The 12842-nt window shown below is 37.4% G+C and overlaps 1 protein-coding gene across 1 annotated transcript; it reads left to right on the top strand.

The window, feature by feature from the left end:
• The first annotated feature begins 304 nt into the window (after positions 1 to 304).
• glulb (glutamate-ammonia ligase (glutamine synthase) b) lies at positions 305 to 4522 on the top strand. The gene is made up of 7 exons (XM_081380998.1): positions 305 to 568; positions 1789 to 1972; positions 2082 to 2243; positions 2345 to 2491; positions 2595 to 2722; positions 2801 to 3000; positions 3107 to 4522. Exons 2-7 carry the CDS (start codon positions 1807 to 1809, stop codon positions 3420 to 3422), a joined length of 1119 nt encoding a protein of 372 aa, XP_081237124.1. The 5' UTR covers positions 305 to 568; positions 1789 to 1806; the 3' UTR covers positions 3423 to 4522.
• The last annotated feature ends 8320 nt before the right edge of the window (positions 4523 to 12842 follow it).

Below are 12842 nucleotides of genomic sequence, written 5' to 3'. Positions count from 1 at the left end.
AATTTTGACCTTTAGGCAGTGAACTGTGATTAGTGATTTTAATAGGTACGTCTATAATATTTCAGGTACAAAACTTTCCGCTGTTTCCACAACACCACTAGAGTGCGTGATAGACCGGTGTTGCTTCTTGTTTACAGCCTCTTTCTTTTCTTTTTTCTTGAAATCGACAGTCGTTTTACTGGCTGGTTTGCATCTGGTTTTACTGAGCAACAGGTCAGTGGACGGTCATTATGTTCAACTAATTATTAAAAGATGATGTACAAATTATTTACATCAACAGAATATTTGATGTTCTTTGTCTAAGGAAGACATCCTGAAAAGAATGAGACGATCCGCCCATTTTCAATGGAGTCCAATGAAATGATCCTGTAATGATGACACCTAGCCAAACTCAAATCACGTTTTACTTCATCCAATCAGCAGCGAAAGGATCTGAAACCCACTTTAAAAGTTCGGCCAAAGCAAACCCTGTTAGTTTGGAGGATGAGAGGCAAACAGACAGGAATATTTTCTAAAACCCTCTGGAAATACGGCCACTCCTTTAGTGACTATTTATACTCGCTTATAGGTTTGTATCTTCGTTAATAATCTAAACTTGTTTATATTAGGAGTGAATATTCTGGCTAAACGATGTTTAAATGGCATGTTTTAATCTGAAGGGTGTATATGGGTAATTTCCTATTTAAAATCGAGGGCTATAACGTGTTTGTGTTATCCAGAACCGCTTTGAATGTAACTTTGAGTGGCTTCGATGTCGTCACAGCAATATGTTGCATCAGTTATTAGCCAATGCCAAGGATTTAAATGGCCTAGTTGAACATTTGTTTGTTCCACCGGTTAATTTCTTCCCGCCGATCCTTATTACGTTCTGTGGTTTGTGTTAATGACGGTGGTTTCGTTTTTTTCATTAACAATAAGGCCGTATTTACCTCAGTAAATTGATGATAAGTCGCTCGCGCTCGGTACTCTATTGTTTGAGTTATTGCGTAATGACCTGAGTGGCTCAACCGGCCACGTTGTTTCTGGTTATAGGGATTTCTATGCGAGCGCTAAAGTCAAAAGTTTGGAATTGGAAACATTTCTATTTGTAATCTTTTTGAAAGAAGTCTCGTATGCTCATCAAGCCGGCGTTTATTTGAACAAAATACTGAAAAAACCAATGATACTGTGAAATATTACAATTTATTTTTTAAATACTTTAAAATATATATTTTTTTTCTATAATGCGAGGTTGAATTTATCAATCATTTACTCTTCATGTCACACGATTCTTCAGAAATCATTCTAATATGCTGATTTATTATCAATGTTGGAATTTTTGGAACCTGTGATACTTTTTTTTTTTTTTTTTAGGATTCATTGACAAAAAAAAAACAGCATTTATTTAAAACCGAAATCTTTTGGGGGCTTTATTTATTTATTTAAAAAAAATCTTATTCAGTAAGGGTGTGTTAAGTTGATGATAAAGTAAAAAAAAAAAAAAACTTTCTATTTTGATTGAATGCTTTTCTTTTTAACTTATTAATCAATAAATCCTGAAAAAGTGTCACAGGTTCCAAAAAAAAAAAAAAGCACAATCGTTTCCAACATTGTTAATAACTGCGTATCAACATTTTGGAATATCTGAAGGATCATGTGACACTGAAGACTGAAGTCATGGTTGATTATGCAGACTACTTTTATAAACATTGTGTACTTAAATAAGCGTGTGTATATATATAAATATATAATATCACACACACCCCTTTTGAATGCTATGACTTAATTTACAGTATTGTCTCCTGATAGGTTTGATATAGCACCACCATGGCCACTTCAGCCAGTTCCAAGCTGAGCAAAACTGTGAAACAGCAGTACTTGGACCTCCCTCAGGGAGATGAGGTTCAGGCTATGTACATCTGGATTGATGGAACCGGGGAGGGATTGAGGTGCAAGACCAGGACTCTAGATTCAGAACCTAAAACCATTGAAGGTAGTTATTGTCAATTCAGATGATCATGTTTCTTTAAAAAATAAAAGGTTTACTGAAACGCCATCAGTGTTGGAAAAATTTCCATTTGTGTTCTTATGTGTCTCTGTAGAGCTTCCTGAATGGAACTTTGATGGCTCTAGCACATATCAGTCTGAGGGGTCCAACAGTGACATGTACTTGATACCCCAAGCCATGTTCAGAGACCCTTTCAGAAAGGATCCCAACAAACTGGTTCTGTGTGAGGTTCTCAAATACAACCGCAAACCTGCTGGTAAGTAGATTTCAATACCATAATTGATATCGGATAATTCGTTATACTGGATGATTTTACATTTGAAGGTTGCATTAATGTTTATTGTTTTGCTCCCTAAGAAACCAACCTTCGTCAGATGTGCAAAAAGATCATGGGTATGGTGCAGAACCAGCATCCTTGGTTTGGAATGGAACAGGAGTACACTATTCTCGGTACAGATGGTCATCCATTTGGTTGGCCCTCCAATGGCTTTCCTGGTCCTCAAGGTAGATGTCACCTATGGATGGTTTTGGATTTTCTTTTCTTTTTTTTTCTTTAAATGACAGGAAAACTCCTGTTGGTTTAATGAAAATAATTTGATTTGATTAGGTCCATACTACTGTGGTGTGGGAGCTGATAAGGCCTATGGACGTGATGTTGTAGAAGCCCATTACAGAGCCTGTTTGTATGCTGGAGTAAAAATCTGTGGCACTAATGCTGAAGTCATGCCTGCACAGGTAAAGTTATACATTTAGAAAACCATTTTTCAATTGAATATAGAAATTAGTTGCTGAAGTTATCTTTTTATTCTTCAGTGGGAATTCCAAGTTGGCCCTTGTGAGGGCATTGAGATGGGAGACCATTTGTGGATAGCCCGCTTCCTCCTGCACAGGGTTTGTGAAGACTTCGGCGTTGTAGCCTCTTTTGACCCAAAGCCCATTTCAGGGAACTGGAATGGAGCTGGCTGCCACACCAACTTCAGCACCAAGGAGATGCGTGAGGAAGGGGGTTTGAAGTAAGTGTGTGAAAGAAAGTCTTGCATCATCCCTCCCCCCCCAAACAATGTAGAGCTGACATAAAATGTTTTTTGGTTATGCTAATCAAATTTAACTTCATTTTAGATATATTGAGGAGTCAATTGAGAGGCTGGCCAAGAGACACCAGTACCATATCCGTGCCTACGATCCTAAAGGAGGGCTGGACAATGCCAGACGACTGACTGGCCATCACGAGACCTCCAATATCAACGAGTTCTCTGCTGGAGTGGCTAACCGTGGTGCTAGCATACGAATTCCACGATCTGTTGGCCAAGAAAAGAAGGGCTACTTTGAAGACCGCCGTCCCTCGGCCAACTGCGATCCATACGCGGTCACCGAAGCTCTTATACGCACATGTCTGCTCAGCGAAGAGGGTGAAGAGCCAATGACATACAAGTGAAAAACTGGACATTTAAGTAATTCTCTCTTACTGACGGCTTGCGTTTTGTTAATTAGTCCATGAGAAATGAGGGATGACACTAAATGGATCACTTACTTGTTGGTTGTAGAAAGGCACATTGGGTCAGTTTATATCCTGCAAATTTAGCTTTCTCACTGCCAGTTACTTTTTAAAACCGATTTTAATGATGAATGATATCTGATTCTGGCAGGAATCCTAGTTTGATAGAGGTAAAAGTGTGCACCCATGATCACTATAAATTCTTCTACTTGACCTTTATGACTAAAGCTGTTCTTGTCTATTGATCCGTTTTAAGTATGTTATACAATTTAACATGTTTTTTTTATAAACTAACTGTAGATATTTTAATTCTTATTGTAGTAATTTTTTTCACCAGTTTATAAATTATAGTACTATCACAGGGACCAAAATGCATTGTTTGTACTAATATGGATCTGACTGTTGCTTATTCAAAGGGTTGTGCGTTTTGTTTTCGATGCCATGGTTCAGAAAAAATTTACTTTGTCTCTTTACATTAAAACACCAAGAATTTTACCAAGATGTGATTTCTGTGTGTGTGTGTCACCCCCCCCCCCCCCCAATCAGTCCTCTTTGACCGATTGCTGCAATGTTGATTTTTTTTTTTTTTTTTTTGTAGGTTAGCCTGGAAGTTAGCATCACCCAGGTTCCCTTGACAAATACCAATTTGATTTTTTTTTTTTTTTGACTTGTATCATTGCAGAAAATAAGCTCTGTGACCAACAAAAGTTTGATTCGTACATGTTTTGTTCATAAAAAATCTTAAGTTAACAACTTTTATGAATTTGAGGCCTAAAAACAATTGCTTGAAGTAAAATGCTGAATTGAGGCAACTATATCATAGTTGCAATGTCGTCTCTATTAAGGTTCCCGAAAAACTCATTCAGTCTTTGACTAAAAAATGTTTTCCCTAAAAGTGTGAGTGAGAATAGATTGAAAGTATGAGTATGTAAAAGTGGACTTGTGGGTAGGTTTTCCTGTTTGGCATGATTGTTTGATGTCCCCAACAGACTGTTGTTAGCTACCGCCTTTTCCAAAAAAAGTAAAAGCTTGAAAATCATAATGTGGTGTTACTTATGTTTTTTACATAGAAAGGATACAATATGAAAATATCTTGAGCTTGTCTGTCTTACCACAGATGTTTTTTCAGGCATTTAACCATAAACCCATTGACTTAACTGGAAGGGCTAAAATGCTAACTTGTTGCCAGCTTTTAGACAACAACAACAACAACAACAAAAAACATGCAGTGTTTTATATTCACGTTTTTAGGAGCTTTAAACATAAATGATGGTAAACTTTTAAAATCTTTAAAGAGTGGAGTACTGAGGTTATGGGATGGTTTTATTTGACTGTGCTGGAAAACCATTTTGGATTGTTCCTTCTCAAATTTATCCCAGTTTTACATAAGTGCTTGTTTGTGAACCCTGCCAAGACTCATGTTTTGATTTCCAGAAATGCAATTATATGATTAAAAGATGTCAGTTCTCAGAAGGTAAGCAATGCACAGCAATGTCAACAGTTCTCAGACGGTAACAAGGAGATGTAGGCTTAGAAATATTAAGGGAAGTAACTTGTTTTTATTAACCTGTTTTTGTATGCTTTCATATCACCAAATTCCTCAAAATTAGTTAAAGATTGCGATGTTGTTTGGTAAGCAAAAGAGTTGTCATTCATTGTTGCCTGTATTTACAGTATTCTTCAAATAGAAATCAAAACTCCCTAACCTATTATCATGTGAGGATATGTTGTGGCTATATCTAGTGCTGTTTGGTCATTTTCCCCCTAACATTGTTTACTTCATCGGAATGGTGCAAAACTTTGTAAATGTTTTGACACTTCTTGCTATGTGAACACACACACACACACACACACACACACACACACACACAGAAATTGTGGACATGATTCAAAAAGGTTAATGGTCTATGGTCACACTTGTACTGTTTGCAGAAACGAATGACCACATTGGAAATGAATGGGAAGCAAATGTCATCTAGTGAAATGTTTGGTACTGCACCCAAACAAAATCTCACCGAAAGCTTAACTTGTTTAGATTTATTTAAAACATGTTTTGGAAAATATATATTTCCGGTTGAAGTCCAAAGTAGTCGATTGCCGAGTTCACGTGCATTGGTTTAGTTACCTTTGATCACGCGCGTGAACTCGGCAATCGACTACTTTGAACTTCACCCGAAAACAGGATGTAAACAGGTATTTGCGCTGGCTTAAATAACATAATTTTTATACATATCTTTCACATTTACTGCAGTCAGATCCACTCGTGTTCACTCTGAAGGAATCACTCACATTTTCTGTGCACTTGTAATGACACATCAAGGATGTTAAGAGGCTAAAAGCAGGTTTAGTACTTGCCCCATTGAAGTCAACAGGGTGCAAATTTTAAAAATAGAATAACTCAGTGTAGGCAACACCGATTTTTGTCGTTGTTCTCTGTATTGACAGCACTCCAAATGTACAAAAAAAATGAGCTCAATGTTAAAATTGACCGGAGTTCTCCTTTAAGTCTTCCCGGCAGAACTTTATGCTAAAGCTTTAATTTTTTCACTTGTTTTGTATGTGTGTGTATATATATATATATATATATATATATATATATATATATATATATATATATATATATATATATATATATATATATATATATTCCTTTGTCCTGTTTACTTCAATATTGAGGTGTTTTATGTCAGTTTGCCTGAGTTTCCTTGATTAAAGCATATTTGAATTGCATTCTCATTTGTTGTGCACTTCCTTGCACAGCCACTGGTGACAGAAGACAGGACCGAAACTGTTACATTTTTGTGCCGTTTTTCCATTTTTTTGTTTTTGTTTTTCATCCATGGACTTTCCTGCAGTTCAGTTACTCTGCCTGGCGCAGGGTGACTATCCGCTGGAAGATCATACACGGGACTTTATACATCTAGCATGTCTCAAGCACTACCCAGACCGCTCGGCACGGCTTCCAGCGGACGGTCCCAGGAAAGACTCTGGTTTCACCTGGCTCCTCTCACACTCCACTCTTCATGGACTGAATTGTTTGCCCTGGAATGCTTTTGTTATTCGTTCGTTCCTTGTCCCCCTCCAGAGCCAAGTGCTGTATTACTATGTCAGTGTTGAGGTGTTTTATATCAGTTTGCCTAAGTTTCCTGGAATAAAGTATATTTGAATTGCATCTCCTTTGTCATGTGCTTGCACAACCACCCGTAACAGCAATATGCATACAAAATCTTTAACAAATTAAAAAAATACTTCATTAAAATTTGAATAAAGGCTAAAGATGTCCATTTTTTTTCTAGGCCAGACATTCCTTTTCGCCACTACTGTAGATGTAATTGTATGTCATATATGTAATTGTATATCTAATAATATGTTGATCAAAACAATGATTTGTTGTTTTTGTACCCGTAACTGTTCAATGTATCATTTTGCATTTTATTACTAAATGCTGATGTAAAGCTTGATTGATTAATGTCAGGTTCCATTATAACATTTTAGTAGTTTCAGTATTCTGTAGCCAAGAAGTTTGTATACAGAAATGAACTTTTCAAACGCAGCGAAAACAGTAATAATCAGAAGTCACTGTGTATATACTGTAGGCTATATATTAACTGTAAAGTATAATCAATGTGTATTCGGTAATAATCGTTCGTAACTGCAGCATGAACAAGTGACTTTTGTTAATATTGGTCTTGTTGATATTATATAATGCCTCTGTTCATGTGACTCAGTTCAACATGAGCAGCAGAGCAAACATGGGCCTCGAGCCTGGATCAGAACAATCTCACCGATCAGTGTTCAGTGTGCTTCATGCTCTGAATGAGTATCAGCACTGATTGGGCTTATTAGAATTCTGTTCTCAGCGAGTGACAGGAGTGCTGACCCATTTGAATGCATCTTCTACCCTGCAGGGTTTCAAAGATTTTTGCATCTTCTGCGTCTTAGTGTGTCTTTACTAATGGGTAGTTGGTGGTTGTAAGCTGCTGTGCAATGATAATTATATATTGTGCTCCCTTTAGACAACCTCTCTCGTGCGCATGCATAAACAGACAAACATGAACAAAGAGAGACAGTTGCAGGGCATGGTTAATTGGCGGCATGTGCAAAATCACATGCGGCATCAGTGAAAGCCATGTGGCGGAAATACAATTACACTCTACGCCCTTCAACCACGAAAGCCATCATATTTGAGAACACACGAACACACACAAAAAACAGCCAATTCTTGCTGGATGGAGCTGGAACTGGAGTTTCAAGAGATTGTAAACATTGAGAAAGAAGTAAAACTGTGCAAAAAATTCAAAATAAAGTATGAGGTTGTGAGTTAATTTGGTTAAAATGCTAAACGTGAGAAAGGCAGAATCTGCTCAGTTGCTATGGCAGCCATAGAGCCAAGACAATGTGTGTTTTGTGCAGCTAAGGTGGAGGACGGGGGTGGGGCGTTGGTAGTTATATAACAAATCTGGGTCAGACATACATTCCCCCACTAACAAAGATCTGGTCATCTGCTTGGTTGAACAACCTAAATAAAAATGAGCAAATTATTCAGAAATCATCATCAGTTATGGAAAGCTGCCAATCGTATATCAGGCTCTCATTGCAAGAGATCCCAATGATCACATCAGTGCTAATCGTCTATAATTGTCAGGTTATACAAGGGCAGAATCCATTGACAGTCTATATCACCCTGAAAATGTGATCTGTATTGGATCTTAATGTCCTTTTATAGTAAAAATGAATCACCTTAACTTGCTTAACTTGTTGAGACCTGTTAGCCTAGACACCACGTGAACTGCACACAGCTCAGAGAATATTTGTGAAATGACTAATCATCTAATCATTGCATCTGAAGAGAATCTTTGAAAGCTATCACAAATTCTAATAAAATATATTTAACTATTACAACTATGTGTTGTCTGACCTTTCGGTATTGTCAACAGTGTTTGTTTGGGCAAAAAGGCTGATATGACACCAAGGACAAGGCTGTTTGCAGCTGAAAAAGCAGTTTGCTGTGAGAATAAAACAGGACAAAATTGTCCATCAGATTCTTTAACGTCAGCCCACCGCAGCTGTGTGTCAATTATCAGCATGCGCTTTGGAGGAAAGTGTCTTCTTATGACAGGGCCATGCCGGTCCATCAGTGGTATGGAAAAAATTGTTACCGTAACAGATATGTTGTGTTACCGTATACTATGACAGGTTGATCTGTTGATGAAGAAAACATGATTTTGCATAAAATGCAGTTGTGCAATTATGTGCAACAGTGTTTGTTGGTTCAGCAGGGTGATGCATTGTTTTAACAGCTGTACTGCTTATGCAAGATCAGACTCTCTGGGAGAGCAAGCAAGATACAAGCAAGATACAGTAGAGTGAAAGGTGAAGTTTGACTGAAACAAGAATGTTAAATGAATGTTAAATAAAATAAGGCTTGATCTTATAGTACTAATGACCAGAACAAGTGGGTACTAAGAGTTACAATTGGAAGGACAGTCGGCTACACAGTCTGTAAACAATAAGAAACAAAATCCGGGCCTATAAAGAAATTGTAGTACAAATAGTAAAGAGAAATAATTTTTTGATCTTGTTAATGTCTTGAATTTGATGCATTAAAAGGTAATGATTACAAAATAAGCTGTTTAAAATCGTGGTGAATTTAGGCAAAACATTTTGGTGCTCAGCCCCTATACTTTGAACTCTTCATGACATTCTCCAGCATTCCATCTTGCCATATGAGAACAAAGAAACTGCTGACATCCGAGGTCAAGGCCCTAAAAAAGGGCACGTGGGATCAAGGAAGCTCCCCTGACATGGAATTAGCATCAAAATAGCAGAGTTTTTATTGTGTTAAATTCACCATGAAATCAAAATGGACCCCACACAAAATAGTTGCCATGTTAAAATGGCGTGACCCGAGGTGATATACTAATACTGTATTGTTATTTGGTGATGTGAAGAGCAAAAATTACACAATGGAACACACTTAATATCGTGCTTTCCCATCGAAGACAACAGGATAATTAATACTGTACAGGACAGTAGTGTATAAGTTAATAATTAACAGCTTACATTTTGTTTGTCACACAGTGACTTCAGAAGATTTGGAATATTAGCACAAGTCATGGACTTCTTGAAAGAACCAAATTCAGTGGGAAAAAAAATAGCAACATGAGGGTTAATAAATAATGACATATTTCTAATCTTAAAGCAGCACTCAGTAGCTTCGGGATTTCTTCGCTGTATTCTCGCTTTTTGCTCGCAGGTTTCTCTCTAGAGCTCCCCCCACAGCTTCGGAATAGATATTTGACAACACTGTTGTAAAAACTCGTTGGCGATTCTCAGACACCATAGGCTATAGATCAACGACATCAAAGCAGATGGGACATTCTTTAAAACGTCTTCTTAATTCGGGTTCGGACAGCGTGAGGGAGCGCAATAATGACAGCATTTTAGCAGATTTCTTTTGGCCGTAAAGCAATTGTTTACATCGCGAGACCTGATATTGCGCAAGACTTCCTGACGCGGCCGCCTCAAAGTTGCAAGTGCGTATTTTCCGCTCACGGGCACCAGGGGGGTGCGAAACGACCACCATTCAACCCAAAATAAGTAATGTAACCATTCCAATGACTCCGAAGCTGTTCAGTTAAGGTAAAAAAAGTTACTTAGTTCACCTTTAACTATTCATTTAAAGTCACCATGAAATCAAAATTGACAATTCTTTTTGCTCTCTCTCTTTTTATACCCTGGTAATCCAGAGCTCTCGCGAGAGCACAAGTTGAATTTGCTCAGCGAGTTACTCTGGTGTTGAGCAATGATGCTCATTTAATATGCCCCTCGATCTGAGCTGCACCAATCACATGGGTTATCTGATATAGGCGGGCCAGAGGCGAGATGACGACAGTGCTGTGACGTCGAAGTCATCAGTAAACATTGCAAGATGGCTATGGATGAACACCAGTTGTTTGAAATGGCTTTGGCCGCTACAATGAACGAGTTAGACTTGGCTTTTTATCTAAAGCAGGAACAGAAGACGCCGCTCGAATCGCTCCTTTGCAAGAAGGTCGTTTTTGCTGTTTTGCCGACTGGATACGGTAAGAGTATAATCTACCAGTTACTTCCGCTGGTAGCTAAGCGTATGGTTGTTGTGATTGGTCGTAGTGTTATCCTATTGCGTGCAGTGAGATTTTCAAATGCATGCTTGCTTGGTGCCGCCCCACGAGTTGGCCGATTTTCATTAGTCGACGCCAGACCATTAATCTTTTAGATTTAGGTCTGGATTTCCAGGCTACTCTTTTTATGCAGTTTACTATAAAATGTTTTATCCTTTCACATCTTATTGTTTTTTATTTAATATGCCCTCATAATCTTGTATCAAAAAAGTGAAATTCTCCTTTCCCTTGAAAACGGCATCTGTTCTTTTCATGACGTATGTCTCGACGGAGGGTGGGACTAATAAATATCCTGCACAATGATTGCAAATTGCAACAACTTACAATACAATGGCAACTTTCAATGATCTAGTCAATTAGCGAGGACAAAATCAAGTTTTATTTAAAAAAGTATTGCTACTTCCGTTCCATGGCGAATTTTTTTATTTGGAAATTCCAGTTAAACTTGTAAACACATTGCCGTAAGTCTTACTGATCACCAGGATGTAATGACTCAAATCTATGTGCACTCATCAAAACTGAACCATGGTGCAACTATAAATACTGATTGCATTTGGTTGAAAACTGTAAACAGTTGTGAAAGATCTCTACCAGTAGACTGTGCAATAAAACTAACTTGTTTAACTGCAGAACAGATCACGGTGTCAGGTCTGCAGTGTGTAAAAGCTGCTGGTCTAGACGTTATAAACACGGGGGATGGGGAGTCTCACCTGTTTTTCCAGCACAGTCCCAACACCATACTTGTTTCCTGTATTTAAAATCTTCTCCATGCCGGTGTCAAATAGCACAAACACTGAACAAAATGTTCTTCACAAACACCTCCCCTGCACGTTCAGCACGATGCGCGGACATCTTGGCTGCACTTGTGTAACCCTAGCCTGGCACGTTTTAACATGGCAGGCGCTTAGATTGTGATTCTGCGTAATATGAATGTTAAGTTTACCATGTCCAGTGTTAAGGGCTCAGTGTATGCCACCATCTATTGCTTGTTCACAGATGTGCAAAGTATAAAGACACTGTCAACAGAGTAAATTGACAGAGTAAAGTAGGGATGCACCAATTCCATTATCGGTATCGGGCCTGATATGGCACTCGTGTTCTCGTACTCGTAGAAGGATGTCTATGAATTAAATATATCAAATTAATAGAAATGTTAAACAAATTAAAGATTTACGCCTATATAGCTGCTGTGCGCTATAAAGGGGGGAATTGAGTGTACAGCGGTCTTGTCGAGCTCACATCCTTTTTTCACAGACATATATACAGCGTTATTCTTCACTTTGGCCTTAATTGAGTTAACTTTAGTTAACAAAACCCGCCTATAGTTCTCGCACTTGAACGTCATTGGCCGTCATAGAACAACAGTGTTATTCAAATCAAGCTTCAGTATTTTCGAGGATATACGTTTTTCCCCATAGTGTAAAACACATACCTACTTTGGTCTTGGCACATTTTTAAAAAAAAAAAAAAGCTTAATTGGAAGCTATATAGCCATATGTCAAGACGCAAGTCATTATCTGCTGCAATGCATGATATTCATGTCCAAAACAGTTAATAAATATAAATCATTAAGTCTCAAAAATAATAAATTTCCACATGACTCCTCTAAAGTTGAATCCACATTTAATATTTGAATGTTATAAAAATATTAACTCACAGCATTTAAATTCATGCCTTCAAGCAGATGACTGCTGTTGACAGACAAGAAGATGATTTTGATAGGAGTACTCAGCTTGGAAATAATAAATCTAAAAAACCATATTCATTGAACAGTTTGAATCCAATAAACATACAGTAATTGCTGCATCTTAAGACGCCATGTTCATCATTTTATATCAATATATATCATATATCAAAAGTTAGGGGATCAGTAATATATTTTATTGTTTTTAAAATAATTATATTATGCTCACCAAGGCTGCATTTATTTGATTAAATTGTTGTTCAGCAGCCATCTAGTCTTCAGTTTCACATGACACTTTAGAAATCATTCTAATATGCTGATTTGATGCTCAAGGGATTATTTCTTATTATTATCAATGTAGAAAAAAGTAAAAAAAAAAAATCAACATTTTTTTCGGGACGCTTAATTGCATTAGAAAGTTCAACATAAAAATATTTTATATGAAAAGGATTCTTTTTTTTTTTAACAATGTAAAAGTTTACCGTCACTATTTGATCAATTTAATTAATTCTT

This window comes from Scardinius erythrophthalmus, assembly GCF_964197995.2.
Source record: "Scardinius erythrophthalmus genome assembly, chromosome: 12".
NCBI lineage: Eukaryota > Metazoa > Chordata > Actinopteri > Cypriniformes > Leuciscidae > Scardinius > Scardinius erythrophthalmus.
Note: the sequence above shows the minus strand (reverse complement) of the source record. Positions and strands in the feature narration are given on the sequence as shown.